General features: G+C 41.0%; 1 protein-coding gene across 1 annotated transcript in view; it reads left to right on the plus strand.

Annotated features, from left to right (window-relative positions):
* Positions 1–10889, plus strand: part of clybl (citrate lyase beta like) — a 63846-nt gene extending 52957 nt beyond the window's left edge. Inside the window, exons 4-8 of the mRNA XM_063498401.1 lie at positions 1454–1555; positions 2959–3052; positions 3700–3867; positions 7710–7834; positions 9014–10889. Coding sequence (XP_063354471.1) covers positions 1454–1555; positions 2959–3052; positions 3700–3867; positions 7710–7834; positions 9014–9109 — 585 coding nt within the window. The 3' untranslated portion in view covers positions 9110–10889. The remainder of the gene's footprint in view (positions 1–1453; positions 1556–2958; positions 3053–3699; positions 3868–7709; positions 7835–9013) is intronic.
* The last annotated feature ends 2590 nt before the right edge of the window (positions 10890–13479 follow it).

Below are 13479 nucleotides of genomic sequence, written 5' to 3' on the forward strand. Positions count from 1 at the left end.
TTTGAGAACAAGAGTGGTGAGTGTGAGCGTGGGGGTTATTTTGCTCTTCGTTTAGAAAAATAGTAGCGCCGTACCTGAGGTTATTTATAACCGTCTTTTCTTTTTTTTTCCCCCGGTGTGTCAAAGAGGAAGAAAACGGCATGGGGGGGAGGGTGGGGGGGACATGGAGGTAGACATTTCTACTCTGAGCTTTTGCACTCTCTTCTTTTTTGTCTTTTTTTTTTTTTTTTTTTTTTGTCTGGCTTTGAAAGGAAATATCTGACGGAGGGGGCTTTTGTGTGTTTCCAGATGATAGATTTAGGAATTTGGGCTACCCCACTGGCAGTCCAGGGCTAGCTGTGAACTGGTCTGTTGGAAAAAATTGGAATGCTTTGGTCTTCAAAGAATTAAACTTGGTTTTAAAGCCCTACTTAGGTGAGCTTGCATATTAGCAGGAGTCGTGCAGGATAAAGGCCTCACCAAAATGTCACATCACACTCTGATTGTTGCTCCAGTCTCCCTGTTCCCTGCCACGGAGGAGGGACGCAAAACAGAATAATGTCACAGTAAAACACACTCAAAGACATCCTAAATCTTGTTTCTTCTCCCCTTTTCCGTATTTTGTTTCTTCTTTGGTTTTGCTGTGTGTGTGTGTGTGTGTGTGTGCACGTGCTGGGGTGTGCGTGTGCACATTTACATGTGCGCACACAGTCTCGGGGGAACACATTCTGTAGTTGTGCAGAGCCTCTGAAAGAAGGTAGAGCAGAAGACTTCAGACGAAGGGGGGAACCCTGGTGATAATGTAAAATATTTCATTTCACTTGCTTTTGTTGCCGCTCTCCTGTGCTTGCTCTCTGCGCTATTTGAACCCTCATAGATGTGCCTCTGAATAAGGACCGAAATGGGAACAGTGCAAGTAATAAAGGTGTCAAGATTTGTATCAAAAGTGAGTTTCTGCACATTAAGATTTTTTTTCTCTCCACCTTCTCTGTCTTATCCCACAGTGACTTTTGAAAGATGTGTCAAATCATTTACGATTGTTACTGCTGAATATTTTTTTTCCTTCCAGTTTTTACAACCACACAATCGCTCTGTGCCTCAGATTTCTCTTTCTGTTGAGTTTTCTCATTCGCTTAACTAATAGTGCGCTGAAAAGTCCACTGAGGGTGGCAGCAGAGTAGATGAGGAACAGAAGTGTTATCTAGTAGAACACGTCCCCCCCCCCAAGAAAAAAAAAATCTTCACAAATTATCCAAGGAATTGTAACTGGGTTTAAGATGATTATACATATGGAAATTCAGTATTCCTATGGTAAGTGTTAAGACATGTATCGAATGCTCCAAATAAGCACAAATATCCTGTGTATTATCTTGTACAGGATAGCGAGAGCAAATGAGTTTATTGCATTCGCTTCACAGAAACAGTGGGTTTTGTTAATGAGTGCACGAGCATGAAATGGTCCCTGTGTGCTTAGTTTGTTGACAGGTTTCAGCACCACTTGAAAGGATGGGCACTGACAGAACCCATTCGCCTCATCACCTTTGTGGAAACCGCTGTGGGCCTGCTCAATTTTAAGGTAAATTACAAACAACATCTCCCCCCTCCACACACAAAAAAAGAAAAAGAAAAAAAACTGCATGCGTAAGACATTTTTCTGTTTGTCCATTGTTCACTTTAGATTAAAGACTGCATCAGTGAGCAGAGAACTCCACATGTCTAAAATAAAAGGGATTCAAAGCTTTCAGACTGTCCCCCTCAAAACGAGCCTTTTGAGGCTTTTTTTTTCTACCTCTCCGTCGCGTGTCCCTCTCTCTGTCTGTCCTCTTCAGACACGCTGACATTTTTTAATTAGAACCATTTTAATATCGTCACAGTGCAAAAGTTCTTAATGATATTTTAGATAGCATCAAAGTGATTTTTTTTTTTTGTTTTGTAATAGTACAGCACGACCTTCAGCTACACGAGAAAAGAGGGCACGGTTTGGGGCATTTGGGGAGAAACCAGCTGTCATTGCTTCTTCTGATTTGTCTTTTAGTTCTTCAGCCTAATTCTGGCACTGTGGTTGGAAGTATGTGTGTTTTGATGGCAGGGGGTGGCTCTGTGTGCTGTCTTGAGAACACCCTGTAATTTTTTTTTTTTTTTTTTTTTTTTTGCCCAGACTGAACCCAGGGTTACAAGCATGAAAAAAACTCGCTGCGGCACAGCTAGTGGTGAAATTAATTTGGAGGCCAACAAAAGCACGAAACATGTTCTTATTGTTTCACAGCCTTCGCCACAGACGATCGCATTCAAGAGGGTTTCTTTCTTTTTTAAAGTTTTACTTTCCCCCGTAATAATTGGAGCCATTAGTCTTTGCTTTTGTTGTTGTTGTTTGATTTTTTGTTTCTCAAATCTTTTTTGAAGAGCAATGAAGTATAATTTGAAAAATCTTTGAAAAATGGTGGGAAAAAAATTCTGTGGGAACTTTTTGTTTTCCTTTAGTAAAATAAAGCAGCTCCACGATGTGTTAGTGATTCATGTTTTCTTAACACAAACTACTGTTCTGTTAGATGCAAAAATGTAAACATTTAATCATTTAAATAAAAAAACAGGAAACATTTTAGGTTACTTCACGGGTTTTAAAAACTTTACTGCTTCAGTCTTAACAAATTAAACCTTGTATAAAATAGCAGGGAGGCTTGATATGCAGCTTTTCCTTAAGAGCCTCGAGCCAGGTGTCTGTTTACATACCTGCAGGTGGCACCTTTAGTGGGCTGGTATACTAATATGAGTCCTTGAGGAAAGAAAGCTTGAAGTGTAATTGGGAGAGACAAATGATGTGTGTTATTATATTACCTTTATGTTAAAGATTTCAGAACGAGTAATTAGGATAGTTTTGTCATGACGAGTGTAAAATTAGGAGCATTTGTTACAGTTTAGCCTGTTTTCGTCTGTTTTACTTTAACCCATCTCAATCGGGCTGGTGTTTGTTCTTTCCAGGCGGTGTGTGAGGAAATTCGCTCGCTTGGTCCTAAGGTTGGTCTGCACCATGATGGCGTGGTGTTTGGCTCTGATGACTTCTGTGCAAGCATAGGTAGCTATTTCACATTCTGCCACTGTTGACCCCAAATTCTCTTATTCTCCTCCTGGATTCATGGCAGAGAAGATCAATTTGTGTAAAATGCACAAGCTTAGTTGCTAGTCTTTAAATATAATGCATGTCACATTTTCTCAATTTTGAACACACAATTGCAGAACTGCAGGAAAAGGGAAAACATTTTTTTCTAGTCGAATTAAGGGATGATTCACAGACGTGGGATACCTAAGTGATAAATGTATAAATGTAAATGTGCTGGAACTCAAAGATCCAATTCAATGAATTAGGTCTCATGAGTAAAAAAGGACATTGTGTCTAAATGATTATTCTTTGGTTTTTGTTTCTTGTCATTAAACCCAATGAGTAGGTTTGTTTTAAAGGACAGAGTTAATGGGTAATGAAGCACAGAGACCAGTGGTTAATAATCCCAATCGACTGTTTGGCAGCAAGAATCAGAAATGACAGAATAAACCTTGATTTTTTTTTTTATTACATAAAAGGATGTGTCAGTGTACTTTATGTAATACCTGCTGCTCATCACCCATCACAGTTTCATCTAACCTACACCTACTTACAGCTCAACAGCGTCTCTTTGAGATCTTGTCTGGCAAACTGTGCATGTGTCCTTGGACTTTTTTCATAAGGTGCCACACGGACCAAGGATGCCAGAGAGCTCCTTTATGCAAGGCAGAGGGTGGTTGTGACTGCCAAAGCCTTTGGGCTACAGGCTATTGACCTGGTCTACATCGACTACAAAGATGTGGAGGGGCTGAGGCAGCAGGCCAGAGAAGGCGCTCTCATGGGCTTCACAGGTAAAGTTTCTTGTTTCTTTATCTGAAATCTGCCCTTGTTCCTTCAAATCCTGACTTGAGACATCACGTCTGTCACTGTGATTTACCTCTGATTTCTGCATTTGCTTCACATTGTTCTCATCTGTTGCTCTTAATTTCTCTTCCTGAATATAGCATGGCAACAGGCATCCCTTACTTCCTGTTGCAAGCAGCATACAAGTAGTTCAGCTTTCACTCCCTGTGCCCTCTGTTACATGTGGGTTTTTATTTTGTTTTGGTTTTTTTCTCCCGTGTCTCCTTCCAAATGAGAATGGGGAATGAACCAGCTGATAAATGCTTTAAAATGTTACATGAAACACTGTGGGAGGTGACAGAGCATCCTTTGGCTTTTCATTTGTTATTTATATACTTGTATTGCACACTGCAATGAAGATCTCACATTTCTTTTGTGCCTGTATGAATGGGTGTGTGTGCACTTGAGTATGTATAATTAAAAGGAGTTATTAGTGTGTCTATAGCCAGGTCATGCTTTTTGTGTGTGCGTGTGTCTGTGTGTGTATGTGTGTGTAGCCCTGCAGACTGCCTGCAACAGACCACAGAAGGCAGGACAACCTGTTCCCACAGTGGGTTTTTGCAGGCACTGTTCTTGCAATCCTGCAAATAATTCTTTGATATTTTTGTACCATTTTTTAGATGTTAAAATCCAAAATATATGTAGCTTTTCCCCCCCTGTGGTGTAGATCCACATAAACTAAGGCAACACATGACTGAATTTCATGGTTTTGTAATGGCTAGGATTTTTTATTTTTTATTTTTTTGCCCCAGTTTCAGATCATTTTAGCAGAACAGCATCGGACATTAGTCGCCAATCACACTGGGAAAAGATGGAGAAAAAATAAGCACTGGCACAAAAAGCGTAAATCCCTTTGTACACTCTTCTGAACATCTACTCGACACACACGTTACCTTGCACTTAAAATCAACAAATCAGTCTGGACTTGAGCTTCTTTTGTTGCTTTTGATTTTTTGGTTTTGGTTGTCTCATACAGAAACCCTTCCAGGTGACCTCATTTGCCACCTCTATTCTCTGGTGCAGCATGTTTGTGTGCATGCTTTTGAGTGTATTTATCTCAGAATTACTCTATATTGCACTATAGCCAAGTGCCTTTTATTTTTATTTTACATTTTTCTTGTTTGTTTGTTTTAATTATGCTGCAATTTTACTCAGAATGTATATTATGTTTAGTACAGGGGTTCCTCACGTTAATGCCATTATTAGACGTGTAATATCCTGTTTTTGTTTAGTTGTTGGACTCGGCGTGATTCCAAGAAAACAGAGAATCAAAAGAAATCTGAAGTGTGGTTTACATGAAGCAAACGTTTTAAAAACTAATTAACAGAAACAGTCATTTGAAGAAATAAATGCTTTTGATTTGATATGGAGCAGAACTGTTTAAAGCAGTGGATTAGTGGCTTTCAAGCCATGGGCACTCTGTATAATCTTAGTTAGTAGCTATTACTGGCCCGAGTGTGCTTAAGCAATAATGCGGTGCAGCCAAAAGCTTCTACCTGTGCAGTAATTGACCTTGGCACTAACTAAGCCGCATACAGCACCCATTAGTGCTGAGCACGGAACACACTGGTCAAACGTAAACACTCGCTGCTGCTTACTGGTTAGCATAAATGAAGCCAAACTCCTATGCAAATATATGTTGGGGAGGAATATCATCCGTTGAGTTCTTTATTAGTTCACTCTTTACTTTTTTAGCACTTTTTTTTAATGCGCTATAAATCAGGTTCCTGTTAAGGCTCAGTGATCCCTGTGAAAATGTTTGCTGCTCAGAAACAGCACTGTTCCACAAATTCTCTGCTCTTAGGGACCACATTTCACTTCCATCTCTGGGACCCTGCCCATCATTCGCTTGAGAGCACTTTGCTAAATAGCAATCCTCCAATGAGATGCCAGCACCACATGGCAGGCCGGGATTGGCTGGAGGGCATGATTGATGTATTTTAGGAGAACCAATGGGTTGTAACTGAGGGCACCTGAGTCACCCTTGTCTGCTTCTTCGCTCTGTCATTCTCCCCTTGTCCTAAACAACCACACACACCCTCACACTGACACAAATAGACACCCTCTTTCCGTATTATAAACCTGGTGGTTTTCTGTGTGGAAACATGCCCCCGTCTTCTGCCCAGAAGTAAAACAGGTGGCAGAGAAGGGTATACACACACACACACACACACACACACACACACACACACACACACACACACACACTTGTCCTCCCTCACTTCTGATAGAAGGTAAACATACAGGCACAATGTTCCACTGAAAAATTATCACATAATATTTGCTTTCTACCTTTTTTTTATGTTGAAATGAATCAGACTAACTGTTGCAGTGGCATATGCACAAACACATGCACACATGCACAAGCCTGCAGACATACAAGTACACATTCATACACAACTCCAGAGTGGCCTGGGGAGTCCTCGGGCTGTTTGTTCAACAGAAAATGTGCTGTCACAGTCTCTGCTTCACACACTGAACCCCCATCAGCAGTCACCGGCAGTTCGCAAATACAAATACACACAAACACACAGAATGGGTTTTTGAACATATTTTGTCATGTGCACACTTTCCTGAAAGGTGTCTATTTATTACAAATGGCAGTTTATGAATTATGTGGGCTCATAAGTAATTGTTCAAGCCTTTAACGATGGCATGTTGATTGTGCGAGCGCTGCGGGTTTGTCTAGGGTTAACCAGGGTGAGTGGAGCAGGATGAAGAGAGGGTTTCTCTCTCTCGCCTCGTCTCCCCTCCTTGCCTTTCCTCCTCTCTCCTGGGCCGAATTCCCCCCTCCCCCCCCCCCCCTTTTTTTTTTTTTTTGTAGCCCGTGCAGCACGCCCGCCCGCTCAGCCACCTTGAAGGATTTGTTGTTGGCGACAGTGCTAAGCCCTAAAGTGTCGAGTTCCTGCTGGCTGCCTCAGAGCCGCCGTTCTCACCCAGACGTTTCATAACCTTAACTTATCACTACAAGTTTGATCTGCAAATGTACATGGGATTATGTCTGTGGCGTTCACCCACATTTAACTGAGAGGAAGTGGGAGCGGGAAGGTGGGGGGATTGTGGCAGATGGAGCCAGAAAATCCATGTTGGGATTCTGTTTAAGATCAGTGTCATTGTGAAGCCAGGGTTGCTGATCATATGGCATCCTAAAATTAAATATAGAAAAATGATACGTGTCAATTCAGACATTGGATTATTAACTGTTTCACTGTGGTTATAAAATTAACACTTCATATACATTGCACTGTCTTATTTAGCCTTGTTTTTCCTTGTCAATTTCCAGTGATTCACTTACCCGTGCATGCCCACGGAGGCTTTCACAAACTGTTCTTTCATCAGTAAGTGTGTTTTTCTAGATGACTTCTGTCACATAATGAAGTCTAACTAAGCATTTAGTGACATTTCTGCTTAACAGCAGGGCTGCAAGCAGAGCGGAGACACGTTTTATCTGTCATAAAGCACAGCATCGTCTGGCCCCGTTCAGCATCCTGACTATCGTCATTTTGAAACTTATACAATCCTCTCTTGCTTCTCCTCTCTCTTCAGTCCTTCCTAATTCTCAGCCTGCTTTTCTTTTTCTATCATCTTTGTGCAGCAGTTCACATGGAAATAAGCATTTTATCTGGTTTTAGTCGTGCACGAATTGTATTACTTCTATATCAACAAGTAAAAGCACTGTTTTTGGAACACATTCTTCTTCTTCTTCTTTTGGTTTCATTTGAAGGCACTGAAACCCCGCTGTTATAATTAGCACAGTTAATTTTCTTTTTGTGTGTGTGTTTCTCCATAGGTAAGCAGGTTATCCACCCAGGGCAGGTCCAAGCTGTGCAAGAAGAGTTCTCCCCCAGCAAGGAGAGGGTCCAGTGGGCCAAAGAGCTCATTGCTGCTTTTGACCAACATCAGAAGGAGGGAAAGGTAATGTTAACATCCTTTGCGAAAAGTAAAACTGCATATTTTTTTTCAGACTTTGAAAAGTCAGTGGAGTTTCTCTGTGATGGCAGTGTTTTGGTCTAAAATGTCTTAACAATTTTTCTCGTAGCTGATAAAATGTAAGTGTGAAGGTGATTTTATTAATTTGTTATAATTCATCAGCTCCATAGATGGGTGTGTCATTTGCCTTAAATGTCAATTTTTTCAACACAAAAGGTGACTCTGTATATTCTTCTTGGTTATTAGTTTGTTAGTATTGGCTCTTAATCAATTTTTTTAGCAATTGTATTCAAGCTGCAGCGACAATTGAATTCCATTTTTATTCTTTTATAGAATAATATTTTTTTGTGAATCATTCAGAAGATGCACTGACTGAAAACCTTTTTTATAAATGATGTAAGAGTATTTCAAGTGATCCCTCCCCCTTAAATGGTCGTGTCCAGGACAGTAAAATATCTGTGTCGACTGTCTGTTGACAGGTCCGAGGTCTTTCTCTGCTCTATCACTCAGACCGATCTTTTGTGATACACAATTTTTGTGATACACACCTCTGTAGTTCCAGAGAATACGTACTGTACACCCCTGGGTGACTCTCAGAGACAACATAGGAGGGTGGAGGGGTGGGGGGAGCTGGGCCAATTAAGTGTACAATATTATTGTTCCTAATTTAGTGCATGGTTGGATCCTGTGTGCTGAGCTCTGTGGTCTATCTGCTGAGGTAATACACAATCTGCCTACACCTCTCTCACTGCCAGGGCTGCTCCTACTAAGCATCGCCCGAGGGATTCATATCTTACCCATCCCTCTGCTGTGTATGCATGTGTACGTGTCTTTCTGTGTGTGAGAGGGGAGTGTGTACGTAATGGTTTGAATGGTGAGCAGGGTTTGTCCCTTTGTCTTACAATGTGACAGGTGCTTGCCTTTCATAATCTTTACCTCCAGCCACTGACAACAATTTTGACTAAAGGTTTTTTTTTCTGCAGATTTTTTGTTTTGACTAATATGTCTGCTGCTAAATGTCAGTTTATATAACACTCGAGGGTTATATTGTATGGCAGACACTCCGAGTATTCGTCATGCAAATCAGGATCAAATGCGTTTTATTGGGCATGTCTGATCTCATGTTTCTCTCTGTGTTCTCCCTTGTGTTGCAAACCTGTTCAGGGTGCGTTCACCTTCCGCGGCAGCATGATAGACATGCCCTCGCTGAAGCAGGCTCAGAACATAATAACACTCTCCGCCGCGGTGCCACAGAAATAACACAACTGGTGAGAAGAAATGGCAGGAACCACACGACTAATCTGGGACGTGGAGGTCAAAGGAAACTGGAAAGGCTGCTGGTCTCGTGGCTAAAGTGACATTTCAAAAACTTTTCAGCCATCGTCTCATTGCTTCACAAAAATGCAGTGTGGAAACTGTGGATTTCATTTGTGATTTTTGTTTTTATTAAGGTTGATTTATGTAGCTTTTTTTTTCCTTTAAAAAAACTGTTGTTAATTTTGCTGCTGAGGTCCAATTCACATTGTTTTCAGCAATACCAACTCTGCAACTACCATGTGTCGACAGTATTTGCCTCTTAAAACTCACTTACAAGGACTATTGCCCTTGCAGCTTTCTTGGCATGCTCTGCAGTGTGTGTGTGTGTGTGTGTGTGTGTGTGTTTCTGTGTGTGTGACCATGCCTCCTCTTTCTCCTAGGTCATGATAAATGCTCTCCCATCTCCACGGTCCAGGCAGCTGGGCAAAAGGGTAAACAAACACAACAAGCCACTGTTGTGGATCTATTCATTGGGCCCCAGACTTCAAGTCAGGCCTCAGCCCCCTGCGCAGGGCCTGACTCACAAACATCAAAGTCCTGCTTGCTTTTTTTTAAAAAAAAAGAAAAGAAAAACCCAGATGGAAGCGAATAAACTCACAATTTAGCTTTTTTTTTGGTATCATTCTCCTTAGTAATGGCATGCAGCTCTCTCTGTGACAGCTGTGAGCCTGTGGTTGATTGTGTGTTGATGGAGAAGGCGTGTGGCGTTAGGCTCACCATTAACTTCGACGAAAAAAGCCGCCAAAAAAAAAAATACACAAGCTGGTAGCAGTATTCTTTATATGAATCATTTATCTTGAGATTAAGGTGACCCGATATTAAATTAGCATCTAAGGAACTTTAATCTTATAAACAGCGAAACATAAAGATGAACTCGTTAGCGAGCGAGGCAGAGAAGTTTGTCTCATCACAAACAGAAGCATAAAGGGGCTTTGTGAAGTGCTTGTCCGTGTCTGACTTGCACAGACAGTGAAGTGGGTGTGATGTTAGAATGAGACAGATTAGTGGCCATGTTGCTCCAGCAGACCAGGACTGGGGCTTTGTCTCTCTCTGACTGTGGATAGGAGGATAATTGGGGGGGTGTTGAATGGTTAATAGTGCCATTGGTGACCATGGTAATGAAAGGCGCCATACCTCCTCTACCCCACCTCATCCACTTTCTGTCTCTCCCTCTCTCTCTCCATCTCTCTTTCTCTATCTCTATCTCTTACTGTATGATCTATTGTGTCTGGGGCAGGGTTGGTGTCTGTGCCAGGCCAGGCCCAGACAAAAAGATCGAAGCCACTCCTGGGTCCAGCCAAAGACCCTAACAGTAAGCTGTCTCTTTGGCATTTGGCCACATAATTTTTTTCCCCCACCCCTTCAGCTTGTGTGTGTGTGTGTGTGTGTGTGTGTGTGTGTGTGTGTGTGTGTGTGTGTGTGTGTATTTGTTTGTTTGTTTGTTTGTTGTCAACCAAATTATACCCTGAGATTGGTGGAAAACACTGCTGCTGTTTGACTTCCACTAAATAAACCTCCTCCCCAAAATATTACTTGTAGAGTTATTTTGCGAGGCTTTGTAGGTCATTCAGAACAGATCTCGGGCATCTTTATGCTCATCCTTGTGACATAAACTGTAGTAATTAAAAGAGATGAGTTCTTTTACCTCTGGGTTGCATTATGAGCTTTGATTATGGTGTAACTCTGTTTCAAAATCACTCAGTGGAGACTTTGATCAAACTTTGAAGTACTTTACTTTAACTTTTTAAACTTTTAGGTGTTTTGTTATTGATGCATTTTTGATCGGAGTGAGAATTTTTTTTAAAAGTTGCAGAAATAAAGATAAAGCAAATGAATAAAATGATTGACTGTCTAGACAGCGTCAGTCCCCACTTTATATAATGCTGAGTCTTAAATATTCCCTCCATCTGTATACTTTATATTATGTATTCAGCAAACACACCTTGCTTTTAATGTGAAAGTATGCTGATGGATGAAATATTTAGTATACTTTAAATACATACATTGATTATTTGGATTAGTCAATTTTTTTTGTAGAATTGCCGCCATTAATAAAATAACTGTTTAGAGCGCAGTAGAATGAGAGTCCAGCAATGACAGAGAGACCAGTCTGATGAGACAAGCTGGCTTTTCCAAGTTGCTCTGTGCCAACAGGTGTCCCCACAGACAGGAAGGCAGATCTCAGAGCAGAGGAAGCAGCACATGGCATCATGCAGAGACAAAGCAAAAAGGGCAGCTCTTCTGTGGCTGATCAGGAAATGATTTGGTCACTTTATGTTTTGAAAAAAAAAAAAAAGAGCACAACACACTCTGAAGGTTAATGAGCCACATATAATATCATGTTTACCTTCCACCCAATGATCTTGTTATTATTGGGTATTTTTTAATCCCCCCACCCGCCCTCCCATCCTCGTCTACTGAAAGGTGAAACAAATGGTATCTTTGCACTTACTTAGACGACTTTCCAATTCGGTAACATTTGGAAATGGGGGGGCAGGCAAAGTGAACGATGTCAGTGACATCTCTGTAGATTAGAGGAATGCATCCCTGTCTGCCTGTGTAATTCTACATGACATTTCTATTATGTGTGGAACTGATAAAATCTTCCCAGCTCGCTCGACTGTTGTATTTAAATACATCTCTCCGGTATTCCCAGAGAGATTAAATTACAATTAACACGATTATAACCTCACAAAATTGTGACGGGAATCAATTAGGCTGCAAGCAGTATTTCATAGCCCGGTAATGTGTTGGTCGAGATTGCTTTCATAAATAATGAGGGACAGCGCAGGCGGAGAAAATGCATGTATGCAAAACACTGTCAGAAGAAAATTAAAACGAAATGTTTTACATATTTTTCCATTAATCTAAATGGGACCCGTGTGGCAAAGATAGTTTTATTCTAATTCCCCCGCCCGGGGATGCCCAAATAATGACTTGATGTTTTAATAGACTTGTAATGACAATATATGACAAACTAATTGCAGCAGAAGATTATTCTAAAGCAATAAAATACCTCGTTATTGCGCTTGGCGCACAGTTTGAGAAGTGTAAAGCTATTAGCAAAAACGGCTTAAAAATAAGGTGTGCACAGCTGCTCAATATAGAAACATTTCGTTTACGATAATTAACTCTGTTTCAATATTTAGTAATATTGTTTTAAATAAATGAGGACATTTTCGAAGTGACTGCGATGGGCCGTGTTTCTACGAAACTGTGACGGCACTGTTACAGTCGCTTCTTAATTTTCATTATATCACTGCCCTCAGGCGCACAACCCCGCAAAAATGTTATCCCTTACCACGGACTGCTCATACAAAAAAATAAATTACAATTTTTTAAAAAAAAAAAAGGGCTTTAGGTATCATCATGGCCTTGCAGAAATACAATTTTCAGGTGTTTTTTCTTTTCTTTTCTTTTTTTAAGAGTAAAAATGTGGCACGTGTATTTGAACTGCAGGTTGTGTCAAGTCACACAGAAATGCTCTACCTTTACTTTGATTTAGGGCTCTTTTTTCTTTTAATATCAGCTGCTGTATTCTGAATGGTCTGCCTGCTTGGCAGCGTCCACACAATCTTCACTAACTCGTTCTTGGCGGAACCTTTTAAATTTCCCCCACTGATGGCAGGGGCATGTCCACTCTTCTTCGTCTTCTTCTTTTCTTTTTCTTTTTTACCCCAACAGTGCGTTTGGGTGATATGAAATTCATCGCGGCCCTGTCTGTGCTGCGTGATTCATCTGGCACATGTGGACCATTACTAACTTCATTTGAGGAGACCTTTTGTCTGAGTGTCCCCGTCACCGAGTGAAGTCCGAGAGGATGGGACGGCGTGGGAGGAAATCAGGAGAGATATCAAACCCCAAGTTTCCTCTCACTTTTAAATTGTGCCATAAATCTTTCCTTTAAAAAAATGCAGTGTGTCTAAAACGATTCCATAAATTATATAATTTTCATGACCTTTTTTTTCTTCCCAATGCAAGCCGAATAATGACGACACTTCATTCTCCTCACGGGTATAAATATTGTTCTAGTTTCTATCCACCTGCTAAAGACCCATCCTGACGATGATGGGCGGGATTTAACTGTATCTATTGGGCTGAAGCCCCCAAAGCCGCGCAGGCCTCTGAAGGCCCTCTTGGTTCTTTTGGATGTCCGGGGTGTGTCCGCTTAATGTCATCTGCATTTAGTGAAAGAAGATTGTGCAGTTTATTAACAGATGTCAGGCTGGTGAGATCTAACCTTTGGGCGGGTTAGAGCTTGCCTTTGCCTTCAGAGCAAATTGGGAATGATCCCCTCAAAAGTTAAATTATGG

This window comes from Pelmatolapia mariae, linkage group LG16_19 (genome assembly GCF_036321145.2).
Source record: "Pelmatolapia mariae isolate MD_Pm_ZW linkage group LG16_19, Pm_UMD_F_2, whole genome shotgun sequence".
Classification (NCBI taxonomy): Eukaryota; Metazoa; Chordata; class Actinopteri; order Cichliformes; family Cichlidae; genus Pelmatolapia; species Pelmatolapia mariae.